Consider the following 12,622-nt stretch of genomic DNA (forward strand, 5'->3'; position numbering starts at 1 on the left):
CCCTTCTTCGACCAACCTATTGGTCCTCCAAATATGACGTATTACCAACGCTCTATTCCAACTGCAATTAACCAAATTCTTTTAATCTTCTTTGAAACCTTTTTCAAATGTTCACAACATTACCTTCTCACAAGGATTGATTTACAGAGATCTCGATACAAGAATCCACAAACACAGCGGAATTCTGCCAATGAAATACTAAAGTGGGCAAATATGAAGAAACCCTAGAGACTCTCCTAGGCTGTTATAAGCGATCTGTAATATATTGTTGGCCCAAGTTGAAATCTTGGAACGACAAATCTTTCTGGCTGCGAAGAAGAGTGATTAGATACTGAAGAAGAGGGAAGGGTGAGCGGCCTATCGGTGTCAAACCCATGATTTAAATGACTAATTCGGATCACAAATCGCTTGTTGTTTGAACCAGCATAAACTGCAACGTGACCAGGTGGTCCGTCTTTGGGAACTAAGCTCTGGGAGAAACCCACGCACGACAAGAAAGCAGCCAAGTTAGGGTTTCGCCGTTTTGATCGAAGCAGTGGCTGGGTGAATTGGTTGTTCTTCATTCGAACAACTTAGGCTGCAAATTTCAGTATAAATATTGAGGAACTTCTGTGAATGACTGAGCACATCTGGAAGAAAGGATGAAGGTCGGAGCATGAGTAAAGCAGCAGAAATCCACCTGTCCTGAGCATCTGGAATCCGCCTGTCATGGGCTTCTAGAAGATCTTCGGAAACCGCCGATAAAGACAGTGCATGAAATAGGAATTGAAAGGAAATGGCACTAGAGAAAGTATTCCATTGTCATTTTCCTGTGGGCGACTTCATTGTTAAAAAGTATTGTCAGTTTCGTGTGGGCGACTTCATTGTTAAAAAGTAGCAGTTTGGGTTTGGATCACTGATTATGTAGTTATATTAGTTATGTTTGATTGAGTTGTTTAATTATATAATTATATTGTAAATATAATCATATTAGTTGTGCTTTTATTGAGGTAAAGTGGTTTCAGAGATTATAAGTTTCATATTTAGGGATCTAACCTAAACAATGTTATGTTCAATTCTATTCAAGCTCACATTCTACATTATAGTGTACAATTGGGAGATAGATTTAAGAAGGTCTTTCTTATACTTTGAACAATTGTCGATCAGGTCTTTAGACCAGAGTGGGGGAAGAAGGGCAGATTCAAGGATTCTCGTTCAGAGAGTCCATCCACGGCCACAACAGAAATAAAGAAGCATCTAGTTAATGATGTTAATCATTGATCAACTATTTCAAGAGAAAGTAAATGTTGTGCAAAAGCTAAGGGTATAATAGAAGCAAAGGAAATGTGACAATAAGTAGTTAAATTAAATAGAAGGTAGAACTTACTGATAGGAGATAGAAGACTCTAGAGTTGTACCAATTGCATGAGAAACCAACATGCAAAAACCAACCTTCCCAACCATTCCTCCACCATGTAGCCACCCCCTTACATTAAGAGTGTAAACCATTAGAAACTAGATGGTTGGCGGTAAACCATTAGAAACTAGATGGTTGGCGGTAAAGTAGCATCTATGTTAAAAGAGGAGACCCCTATAATCAAACAATTGAATCCAACACCCATTCCATTACTTATTTTTAATTAAAATAATTTTAAAAAACTAAATGGAATTATATGTATCAAACTCAATATTATATAGTATTATTGTATAAATGATTGTTTTCAAAATATAACATGAGAAAAAGGATATTTTTGTTTAATTACTACTACTCTTACACACCAAATGGTATTCAGTAAAGAAAAAAACTTTCAATAAAAGAGAGATTATTAGAGGAGAAGACCAATCATCTTATAGATTAACTTCATATTTTCAAGCCCATAAATGATAAGTCAAGTTCTTGTGAAAATTTAATCATATTTTTTATTGTTAAATTAAGTGTTGAAAGTTATTATTTCAAGTTACTATCTATAAACACTTTTAAAATTGTAGACTGAATTGTATGCTTTTTGAGTCATGTATTACCAATCTTTCATGCTACTATAAGATTAGTTGTTTCTTTGATGTGACTTACCAAAAGAGATATTTTTATTTATTGTTTAGATTAAAACATAATGAATATATTTTTTAGATTAAAATATAATGACTATTAGATCTTAGGTTTACAAGTAATAGATAAAGGGGAAAATACAAAAAATTCTTTGGTTGCCATTGCATGAGAATTGGTTCTTCTCCCCTATTTACAGCTTTCTATTAGAATGAGATATAAAATTATTATTGATTATTTGATTATTAAACAATTTAATATTTAAGAAAATGTTAGAATCAAAATATCAAATACATTATGAAATATACGCTGATGTCAATATTAAGTACAAATACAAATCAATTATATTACTGATAATTAATAACATTACATTATCAAATATGCACTGATATCAATATTAAGTACAAATACAGAGCAATTAAATAACCTTTTATCTAACAAATATGAAACATTTAAATTACTGATAATTCTATAAACTATTTAATCTCAACATTGCCTGCATCCTTCATTCTTCATTTTCATAAATAGTAACTTAAACAATCTATAATTAATGAAGAAAATGCAGTTTGTAAGTTAGATCACAGGGCATTAGAAATAATGATAGGATACAACGCTGGCTGTTCTGGTTTTGGGTTTCTGTGTGCGCAACATTATTGATTTCTGTTGTCCCTTAGAAAATATTAGGTGGTGGGAACGTGAGAGATGGGGATTGAATGCAAGATTCAGTGCAACTGATCTTAAGTAGGACTGGTAAAGCAGGCCACACTTTTCGGGATCCCTCGTGTACAACTGTCTGTGAATGTCATGGCCAATAAGATTTTGACGCCTGTATGTGCAGTCCTTACCTTCTTTTTGCAAAAATCTGTTTTACACGAGAAGCTGGTTCTGGATGGATGGTGAAAAACCGTTGAAGTGAAATAACAGTGTTTGTAAAGTTGAACATCACTCTCAAGTTTGCTTTCAAGTATTGTAATGTATAATATGTAAACTACAATACTTTAAGGGGGTGCTTGGCAAGTCGTATAGGGGAGTAGATGCACGGGGGAATCTTATTGTACATTTGAGGGTCCCACCTTTCTTTTTGGAGGCTAGTCCCTTACATAAATAAAATAATGCTACAAAGATATGCAAGGAGAGGTTCTTATAGAAGGGGCCTTCATTCCTTATGATCAATAGTTATCATCATAAATCTTAATGTGTTAGTCTTGTGTTGTAAATAATTTATCGTTATTCTGATGATTATTCTAATTATAGGTTATCGTGATGTGGAGATGGTCACAAGTGGGTAGTTGTATAACTCTTTGAGATATGATATGATATGAGCATATAAATTCTTTTTAAGGGGTAATCCCACAATAATGGGTTACAAATACATATTGATTTTTGTATGAAATCACATAGCTCAAAAAATCAAGAGCTAACTATGTTGAAGAGTCTTTTGAAGAATCCAAGCACTCCACATTCTTTGCATGCAATTTTGCATAGGAACCTCAAACAAATGTGTGGTTCCTAGACAATGGCTGCTCAAATCATATGACAGGTAAATTTGAGCTCTTTGTCAAATTAGATGACTCTGTGAAAAGTCAAGTCAAATTTGGTGATGATAAAGAGGTTGATGTAATGGGAAGAGGTACCTAAGTTAGGCCATAATATCTTAAGTGTTGGGTAGCTTCTAGCAAGGAGATAGTACTTTAATTCATGATACTTTGCATGTGCCAAAGTTAGAGTATAATCTCTTAAGTGTTGGGTAGCTTCTAGAAAGAAAATATAAGGTTGTGTTTGAAGATAAGTGTTGCAAAATATTTGATAAATCTGCTAACCATCATCTTGTAGAAAATTCTTATATGACAAAGAATAGGCATTTTCCTCTCACATTGGGGTCTACTAGGATGCATTCTCTTCAAGAAACCACAAATGATTCATGGTTATGGCACCGGCGATATGGTCATCTAAATTTCCAAGGACTAAGTTGGTTTCTGAAGAAGAATATGGTGAGAGGACTCACTACAATTTAGGAAAAAATAGAAGTGTGCTTTGGGTGTGCATTTGGAAAGAAGCATCAAGATAGATTCTCGGTGAACAAATCATGCAAGGAAAAAAATCCACTAGAGCTTGTGCATGCTAACATTCATGGTGACATGCAAGAGGAATCTTTTTGTAAGAATCTCTATTTTTTACCATTTATTGATCATTTCTCACACCATACCTAAGTTCATTTTCTCAAGCAAAAATTAGAGGCTTTTGTATGCTTCAAGGACTTTAAGGCTTCAACAAAGAAAAAAAGTGGGTATTCTCTCAAAATACTCAGAACAGATAGAGGGGGAGAATTTAATTCTAAAGATTTTTCTTATTTTGTTAGCACAATGGGATCAAAAGATAGCTTACCACAACCTATACCACCCAAAACAATGGAGTTGTTGAAAGGAAGAATCATATCATTATGGAGATGGCATGAAGCATGTTGTAGTCCAAAAATCTTCCTAATTGCTATTGAGGAGTAGCAGTAGCCACCATACTATATATCTTGAATAGAAGCCCTACAAAGTTAGTTAAGAATATGACTCCATAGGAAGCTTGGAGTTGTCACAAGCCTTTAGTGGCCCACTTTGATGTATTTGGTTGTCCAGCCTATGTTCATGTTCCAGATCCGACGTCAAAGAAGTTGGATGCAAAATCCCAACTTTATATATTTGTGGGATATTCTGATGTAACTAAAGGGTATAAATTCTACAATCCTGACACAAAGAAATTGATCATCAGTTGTGATGTGGTTTTTAATGAAGAGGGAGTATGGAAATGGAACCAAGGTGTTCAACAAACCACACCACTCATCATGGGTATTGAAGATGACCATGTTCCTCCTCTCCCCACAAGTTCAAGTGGAAATTCAAGCTCCAATGATAGCTCAAGCATAATCCCTCTAGGTTCTAGTCCACCAAGTTCTCCTAATAGCTCATCATATGTTGATAGCTCAAGTGCAACATCCAATCCAAGCTCTTTCTAAAAGGTACAAAGTTTGAAAAACATTTATTAAAGGAGCACTAATATGAATACAACTATCAATTTCTCTTTGTTCAATTCAATTCAGGTTGAGCCTTCTATGTATGAAGAAGCAATTAAAGACAAAGTATAGTTGATTCTATGAATGAAGAGATGCATTCAGCTAATGAAAATAATACATGGGAGTTAGTGCAACTTCTAAAGAGCAAACAAGCAATTGGTGTGAAATGGATATACAAGGTTAAGTATCATGTTGATGGTTCTATGAAAAGAAATAAGGCAAGATTAGTTGAACAAGGATTTTCCCAAAAACTTGGAATAGATTATTTAGAAACCTTCACTCCAGTTGCAAGATTTGATACAGTCAAGATTATCTTGGCTATTACTACACAACACAAGTGGTCAGATTATCAAGTCGATGTGAAAACAACCTTCTTCAATGGTTATATTGTTGAGGAGGTCTATGGGGAGCAACATATTGGCTATGAAATTCCAAGTAAAGAAAATTTGGTTTACAAGTTAAAAGAAAACACTCTATGGATTGAAGGAAGCCCCATGTGCATGGTATGCAAGGATTGACAGTTATTTATTGAAGAAAGGCTTCCATCAAAGTCCCTTTGAACCAACCCTTTATATCTAATTTTTGGGTAATGATATTCTCATTGTTTATCATTTTCTGGATGATCTTGTTTATACTATTAATAGCACATCTCTCGTAGAGAAATTTCAAGATGAAATGAAGAAGGAATTTGAGATGTCAAATTTTGGACTCATGCATTATTTTCTTGGTGTAGAGGTGAAATAATATTCTAAAGGTATATCCTATTGGCGTATTACATTATACATGATTAGTTTCAGGCTAGATTAATAAAAACAATATTATTGATGTAGTTGGTGGTTGGGAAGTTGCATTCCTCTAGGTGGTTTTCATAAGGGAAATGATGGCTTTAAATAGCCAATTTATTTTTGAATAAGGGAAAACAGGTTTAGATGGGCCCTTGAAACCCATTACAGCCAAAAGATCAAAAGATACACTAAAGCGCAACAACACACGAAAGACAACACCTAAGAAAAGGACAACTGACGAGCAAAAATGCCAGCAGACTAGAGACAACTAATCAAAAACAAAAAGGACCGACAGAAAGAGCCCAAACTTAGGTTAAGTTCTAAAGCATTTCAGCAGCTTCCAGCTCCAGTTGTTCCATATTATCAGCTGCCCACTTGATTTCCTCAAATTCCTTGCTATGGATTTGCATCTTTCTGGTGCTCACCCATGTTCTTCTTCCAAGCCCAGTCTCCTTATCCTCTGGGGTATCTTCCTTCTTCAATGATGCCCGTCGAATCCTTATCCCCATGGTCATTCTCAAGATTACTGATAAGAGCCTTCATACTAGCTGAGGTGGCCTTAAGAATCTTATGACTTTGCTCACCAATCTTTTTTAGCATGTTCTCAACTCCAAAAATAGCCAATTTGTTGCAATGTATAAATCATCAGATTATATCCCCATGAATCAATAAAGTTTTCTATTCTACAATCATGATATAGTTTCCGTTGTTCTTCTCTCATTTGGTATTAGAGCAGGCAGAGATCTATTATTGTGACAAAAGACAATTAAGGACCACAGACAATGCAGTAAACAATGACGCTGAAATCTGAGAGATGATATAATATTGCACATTTCAAAATGATGAAAATGACATGGATGTAGAGTGGCAAAGTACATTTTTTAAAACAAATCTATAGGTGGTGAATGATTAAAATTTGGATGATTTATTTATTCAAAAATCTGGGTGTGGAAGGTTTGCCTTCACCGGATAGAGCAAAATCTATGCATTACATCTACAAATTACAAAATGGGAAATTGCGCCTTTGAAGGTGGCTAGGGTTTCAACTCTTTAAATAAATAAAAAGGAATTGATGTGAGTCAACAAATATTATCAAAGGAAGTAATTAAATGAGAGGTTTGCGATTGAAGTGAGAATTTGTTGATGCTAGAAAGTGTTTGAAGCGCTAGGACCTTTACCCTTCTAATGACTCCTATAAATCGAGCATTGTAGAAGAGAGGAAAGCACTCATTTTGGTATGTATGTTATTGTTTTCCAATGCTTTATAATGAAGATTGAATTATATAGCGATTTCATAAAAATAGAAGGCAAATAGAATACACTATTATTTCCTATGACTGAGTGGTAATAGATTTGTTAAAATGGATACTGTAAAGGTTATGCTAAATAACTGCAAGTGATTACATAAATATTATATTAGTTGTTGTCATATACTAGTGCTAAAAGTAGAATACATTAGGTGGATGAATGGTATGGTTGTTGAAAGGTGTTTTTAAGGGTGGTTATAGATGATTTTCGAAAAGAATATGATCAATTTTTTTGAATTTTATTTGATACTACTTTGTTCAATTTGGAGAAGTTTTATTTTGTGTAACTGAAAGGTATAAGGCTGACCAGTGTCTGGGTCCATCATTGATTGCAATTGTGATTTTCATCATGATTATATATATATAGATCAAAAATTTCTTGTACTTTCAAGGCTATCTTTCTTACACATGAAAAGGTATTCAAATACTCACATAAGTCATCAAGTGGATGAAGTGTAATGGATTTGGTCAGAGGTTGCACTAATACATTTGGCCTAAAATTCCAATGGAGGTTTCCAACGAAGAAGGTATATTGTGAACAATTTTGATTTTTTAAAAAAAAATTGCCCGCATTCGTCAGAATTCCGACAATCATTCAATATCTATTTTCGACAAAGAAGGAATTGGAAATGAAATTTGTGCTTTTTACAAAAAGTGCCCGCATTCATCGAAATTCCGATGACAGTGGGCATTACTTAAAAAAAAAAAAAAGACCAAGACATTTCAAACATCATTTTTGCGGCCTCTTCCAATTCTCAAGTTTCTACCCCAACAGCGTACTCCCGCCCAAAGTAAGCGTACTCTAGGTTTTGGATGAGGTACGTAAACAATTTTGACCAATTAATGCCAACTCCAAGCAATGTCGGCTCATGGAATAGGGTTTGTGAAAATTGGAGCAATGTTGGCTCATGGAATAGGGCAGGTGTAAAGCTCTGTCAACATCCCCTAGCCTGTGCGAAAATGGGAGTAATATCAGCTCATGGAATAGGGGCATGCTCCCGGGGGCTAAAGACCAATAGGATTCATTCCCCTTGTTTCATTCATTAGTATCGGTCACCCATATATTTGATTACATGAAACATTTTTAATTTATTTGATTCAGTGTTATTTGAAAAATAGATTATCAATGATGTTTCCTTTCTCCAAGAATTGGATCTAGGATCTTTCCATCAAATAATATGTAACATCCAATGACTAAATCTTTTCTTTACAAATGCTTATTTTATTTAATTATCATCTGAGCGTGAATTATAATTTATATCTGTGCGGAAGCAGAAGATACAAGTTGAAGACTCATGTGCAAGTAAATTTCATAAAAGAAAGCAAGTAAACATTATCCTGAATGACATGGAAACAAGCTCATCAGCTGCCTAGAAGAGAGCAATTGGAGAAAAGCAGAGGAAAGTGTTAAAGGGTGATAAATACATAGAGAGTATGCAATACAAATAATCAATTTCTGGAGTGTGTGATGTGACATCTCTAATTTATGTCTGAAGGGAGTACTAGTTTTGGAATTCTTGGGAAACCTATTGGGACACGCTTGGAGGAAATCAATGTGTTCATGCAAGGGCCACCTTTTTTCTATTATGAGAATGATTCTTTTGCACCGAAGGATATTTGGAAGGCAATATCCAAAAAAATTTATAGTGCATGGAACTAGAGTTGGTGGACTCAAAGTACTTTTCAGCTTCCAGAAGACCAAGAGGCTATGTACACAATCTCTCAATAGAAGGGCGATTTCAAGCATTACCTCTCCCCCCCATGACTATTTAGGAAGCACTTCCTCAAACAAAGGACTATTGGCCTCCATGGGATCAAAGAAAAAAAATGAATTGCATAGACTCTAGACGATATGGTGGTGTCCTTCGTGAAGAACTTTACACTATAACTGAAAATTCACGAGGGAAACTGCAAGATAGTGAATAGAAATACATTCTTAAAAAGTGCGAAGAATGGAACTTGGTTTGGGTTGGGCCAGGTCAGGTGGCTCCTCTAGAGGTTGATGAGATAGAAATTATATTAGGATTTGAAAAAGATCACATTCGTGGAACTTCATGTGCGACTGATCAATTGCGTTGTTTGGGTAATGCATTCCAAATAGATACAGTTGCATACCATTTATCTGTCTTGAAAGCATTTTATCCTGAAAGCATTTCTGTTGACTATCTTGCAATTTTTTTCACTATCTTGCATTTATAGTGTAGAGTTCTTCACGAAGGACACCACCACATCGTCTAGAGTCTATGCTTCAATTTTTTTCTTTGATCCCATGGAGGCCAATAGTCCTTTGTCTAAGGAAGTGCTTCATGAATAGTCATGGGGGGGAGAGGTAATTCTTGAAATTGCCCTTCGATTGGGAGATTGTGTACATAACCTCTTGGTCTTCTGGAAGCCGAAAAGTACTTCAAGTCCACCAACTCTAGTTCCATTCACTATAGAAATTTTTGGATATTTCCTTCCAAATATCCTTCAGTGCAAAATCATCATTTTCATTATAGAAAAAAGGTGGCCCTTGCATGAACACATTGATTTCCTACAAGCGTGTCCCAACAAATTTCCCAGGAATTCCAAAACTAGTTAGTCCCTTCGGACATAAATTAGAGATGTCACATCACACATTCTAGAAATTGTTTGTTTGTATTGCATACTCTCTATGTATTTATCACCCTTTAACACTTTCCTCTGCTTTTCTCCAATTGATGTCTTCTAGGCAGCTAATGAGCTTGTTTCCATGTCATTCAAGCTAATGCCTGCTTGCTTTCACTTATGAAATTTGCTTGCACATGAGTCTCTAGCTTGTATCTTCTTCTTCCGCATAGATATAAATTATAATTCATGCTCAGATGATAATTAAATAAAATAAGCATTTGTAAAGAAAAGATTTAGTCATTGGATGTAACATATTATCTGACGGAAAGATTCTAGACAATTCTTGGAGAAAGGAAACATCATTGATAATCTTTTTTTTGCAAATAACATTGAATCAAATAAATTAAAATGTTTTATGCAAATTTTAAAAGTAGCTAAACTCATGCAATTCTTTCATGCACCGACGGCCAAGCCATCTGACCCACAACATCTGATACCGTCGAAATTCTGAGAGAAACTATAGAAACATCCGACAAGGATGCTGTATGTTCGACGTCACTTTCTTGTCGGAACGTCATTGATTCATGGTAGTGGGGGAGCGTTGAAATTCTGACCATAATCCAATGATATTTTTGGCCTTAGGAGCAAACATAGCAGTCGTCAGAAGAGTTCATAACATCGTCGGACTGCCGACACAAGTGGCATCATCGGGAAGACCGACGATGAGTTTTTGATAGTTACATTTGTTGGAAGTCTGACATGTTGTCGTCGGACTTCCAACAATTAGCCATCGAAAATTATGCCAGAATGTACTAGTGTTGGAGGTAATGGAGGCAAGAGGTTATCTATCATCCAAAGCTAGCTTCTTGCTTAGGGATGATTCATTGCATGAGAAGCACCACATTTGTGTTCCTAAAGAAAAGAGGGGGCTTGGAATAATGTTTGTCCAAACTTTAAAGAGAAAGGGGGGGCTAGATGTCTCGTCGATGCACTTGGTGTAGTCACATTTGATCAGTGATTTGTCGAGCACTTGAGGAGACATTATACACACTTAGAGGAGATGTGGAATTTCAGAGGAAAGGTGTCTCATGTGCATACATGTTGGTGATTTGTGCAACAGAGGAGGGATAGTTTTCACAATGCTTAAGGAGGTGTTAGACACACTTAGAGGAGATGTGGACTTTTTAGAGGAAAGGTGTCTCATGTGTAGCACTAGAGGAGGCATTAGACACACTCAAAGGAGATGTGGAATTTCAGAGGAAATGTGTCTCATTGTGCATGGAGGGTGGCAGCCTTTTATGCTCTCTCATGTTGTGCAAATGGTTGTAAGTCCTAGTGTCAAGAGATCCACTGGTGCAGACAATTTTGTGTTTCTTGGGTAAGCGAGGAGGATTGGTGAAGGTGTTTCAACAAAGCCTCTAGAAGCATTGGGTTCAAAACCCTTGCAATGTTCCATTCTTGTTTGAATTAATGTAATAAGGGGGGTAATGTTGGCATATCACATTATACATGGTTCATTTTAGGCTAGATTAATAAATACAATATTATTTATATAGCTAGTTAGTTGGGAAGTTCCATTCCCATAGGTGGTTTTCATAAGGGAAATATATTAGCTTTAAATAGCCAATCTATTGCGATGTATAAATCATCAAATTATATACGCACGAATCAATCAATTTTTCTATTAGACAGCCATGATATAGTTTACTATGTTCTTCTCTCATATCCATTTCTCAATCCAAGTATGTAGTTGATTTATTGAAGAGGTTTAGAATGACATCATGTAGTTTAGTTGCCACTCATGTAGCCCTTGGTGAGAAATTGACCAAAGAAGATGTAAGCTCCAAAGTAGATGCCACCTTATACAGAAGCTTGGTTGGGAACATCATGTACCTCACTACTACTAGACCTCATAATATGTATGTTGTGAGCCTTATCTCTCGGGTCATGTATGATCCACATGAGACTCATTGGTGAGCTGTAAAAAGGATCCTAAGGTATGTGATTGGTACACAAGCTTTTGGCATTCATTACTCTCCTACTGACAAGTTTGAGCTAGCTGGTTACATAGATTCAAATTGAGTTGGTTTAGTTGATTATAGAAAGTCAACTTTTGGTTATGTTTTCTCATTTGGTTTTGGAGCTATTTCATGGAATAGTAAGAAACAGACAATTGGATACGCAAGATCCTGGTAGATCTTCGTTTGGTTCAGGAATATCCAACCACCATTTTTTGTGATAATAACAATACAAATGTCGTGATGAAGATTCTAGTATTTCATGCACATACCAAACATATAGAGATCTGCCACCATTTCATTCATGACATAGCTCAAGAAAGGAAAGTGGAATTGTAGTTTTGTCCTACATCCGAGCAAGTTGAATATATTTACCAATGCCTTTCCTACAGCCAGTTTTGTTAAGTTAAGGACACAATTGGGCCTCATCCTCATTGTTCATCCAGGGGGAGATTGTAGACATGCATCAACGACTTCTTAATGGTTGACAGTGGTGGTGGCAGTTTAGTTTTAATGGTGGCCAATTTTAGGAGTCTCATACGGTGGCACTCTAGTTTATGCTCGTTGCAGTTCAACTGCTTTCAATTTTCTTTATTTCTCACGCTTAATAAACTGGGTTCATGCAGTATCTTTTAACAACTAGATTCTTTTATCTTTTTGTTCCATCTTTCAATACAATAATCTGCATGTATGCAAACCGTAGTTCGTTGTTCTCTAGGTTTCTTTTGTTAGCTTATTTCTTTAGAATAGTTTGTTAAGCTTTGGTTCTTTTCTGTAGTTATTTATATAGAACAACAATTTCTTCTCAAAATGACTGCTAATTTTAGATTGTAATCTGG

At 35.6% G+C, this 12,622-nt stretch overlaps 1 protein-coding gene across 1 annotated transcript; it reads right to left on the reverse strand.

The window, feature by feature from the left end:
• Positions 1-236: 236 nt before the first annotated feature.
• LOC131860154 (uncharacterized) lies at positions 237-563 on the reverse strand. Its single transcript, XM_059214529.1, has one exon. The coding sequence runs from the start codon at positions 561-563 to the stop codon at positions 237-239; it is 327 nt and encodes a 108-aa protein (XP_059070512.1).
• Positions 564-12,622: the final 12,059 nt, after the last annotated feature.

The sequence above is a fragment of the Cryptomeria japonica genome, chromosome 11 (genome assembly GCF_030272615.1).
Source record: "Cryptomeria japonica chromosome 11, Sugi_1.0, whole genome shotgun sequence".
In the NCBI taxonomy this organism is placed as follows: Eukaryota; Viridiplantae; Streptophyta; class Pinopsida; order Cupressales; family Cupressaceae; genus Cryptomeria; species Cryptomeria japonica.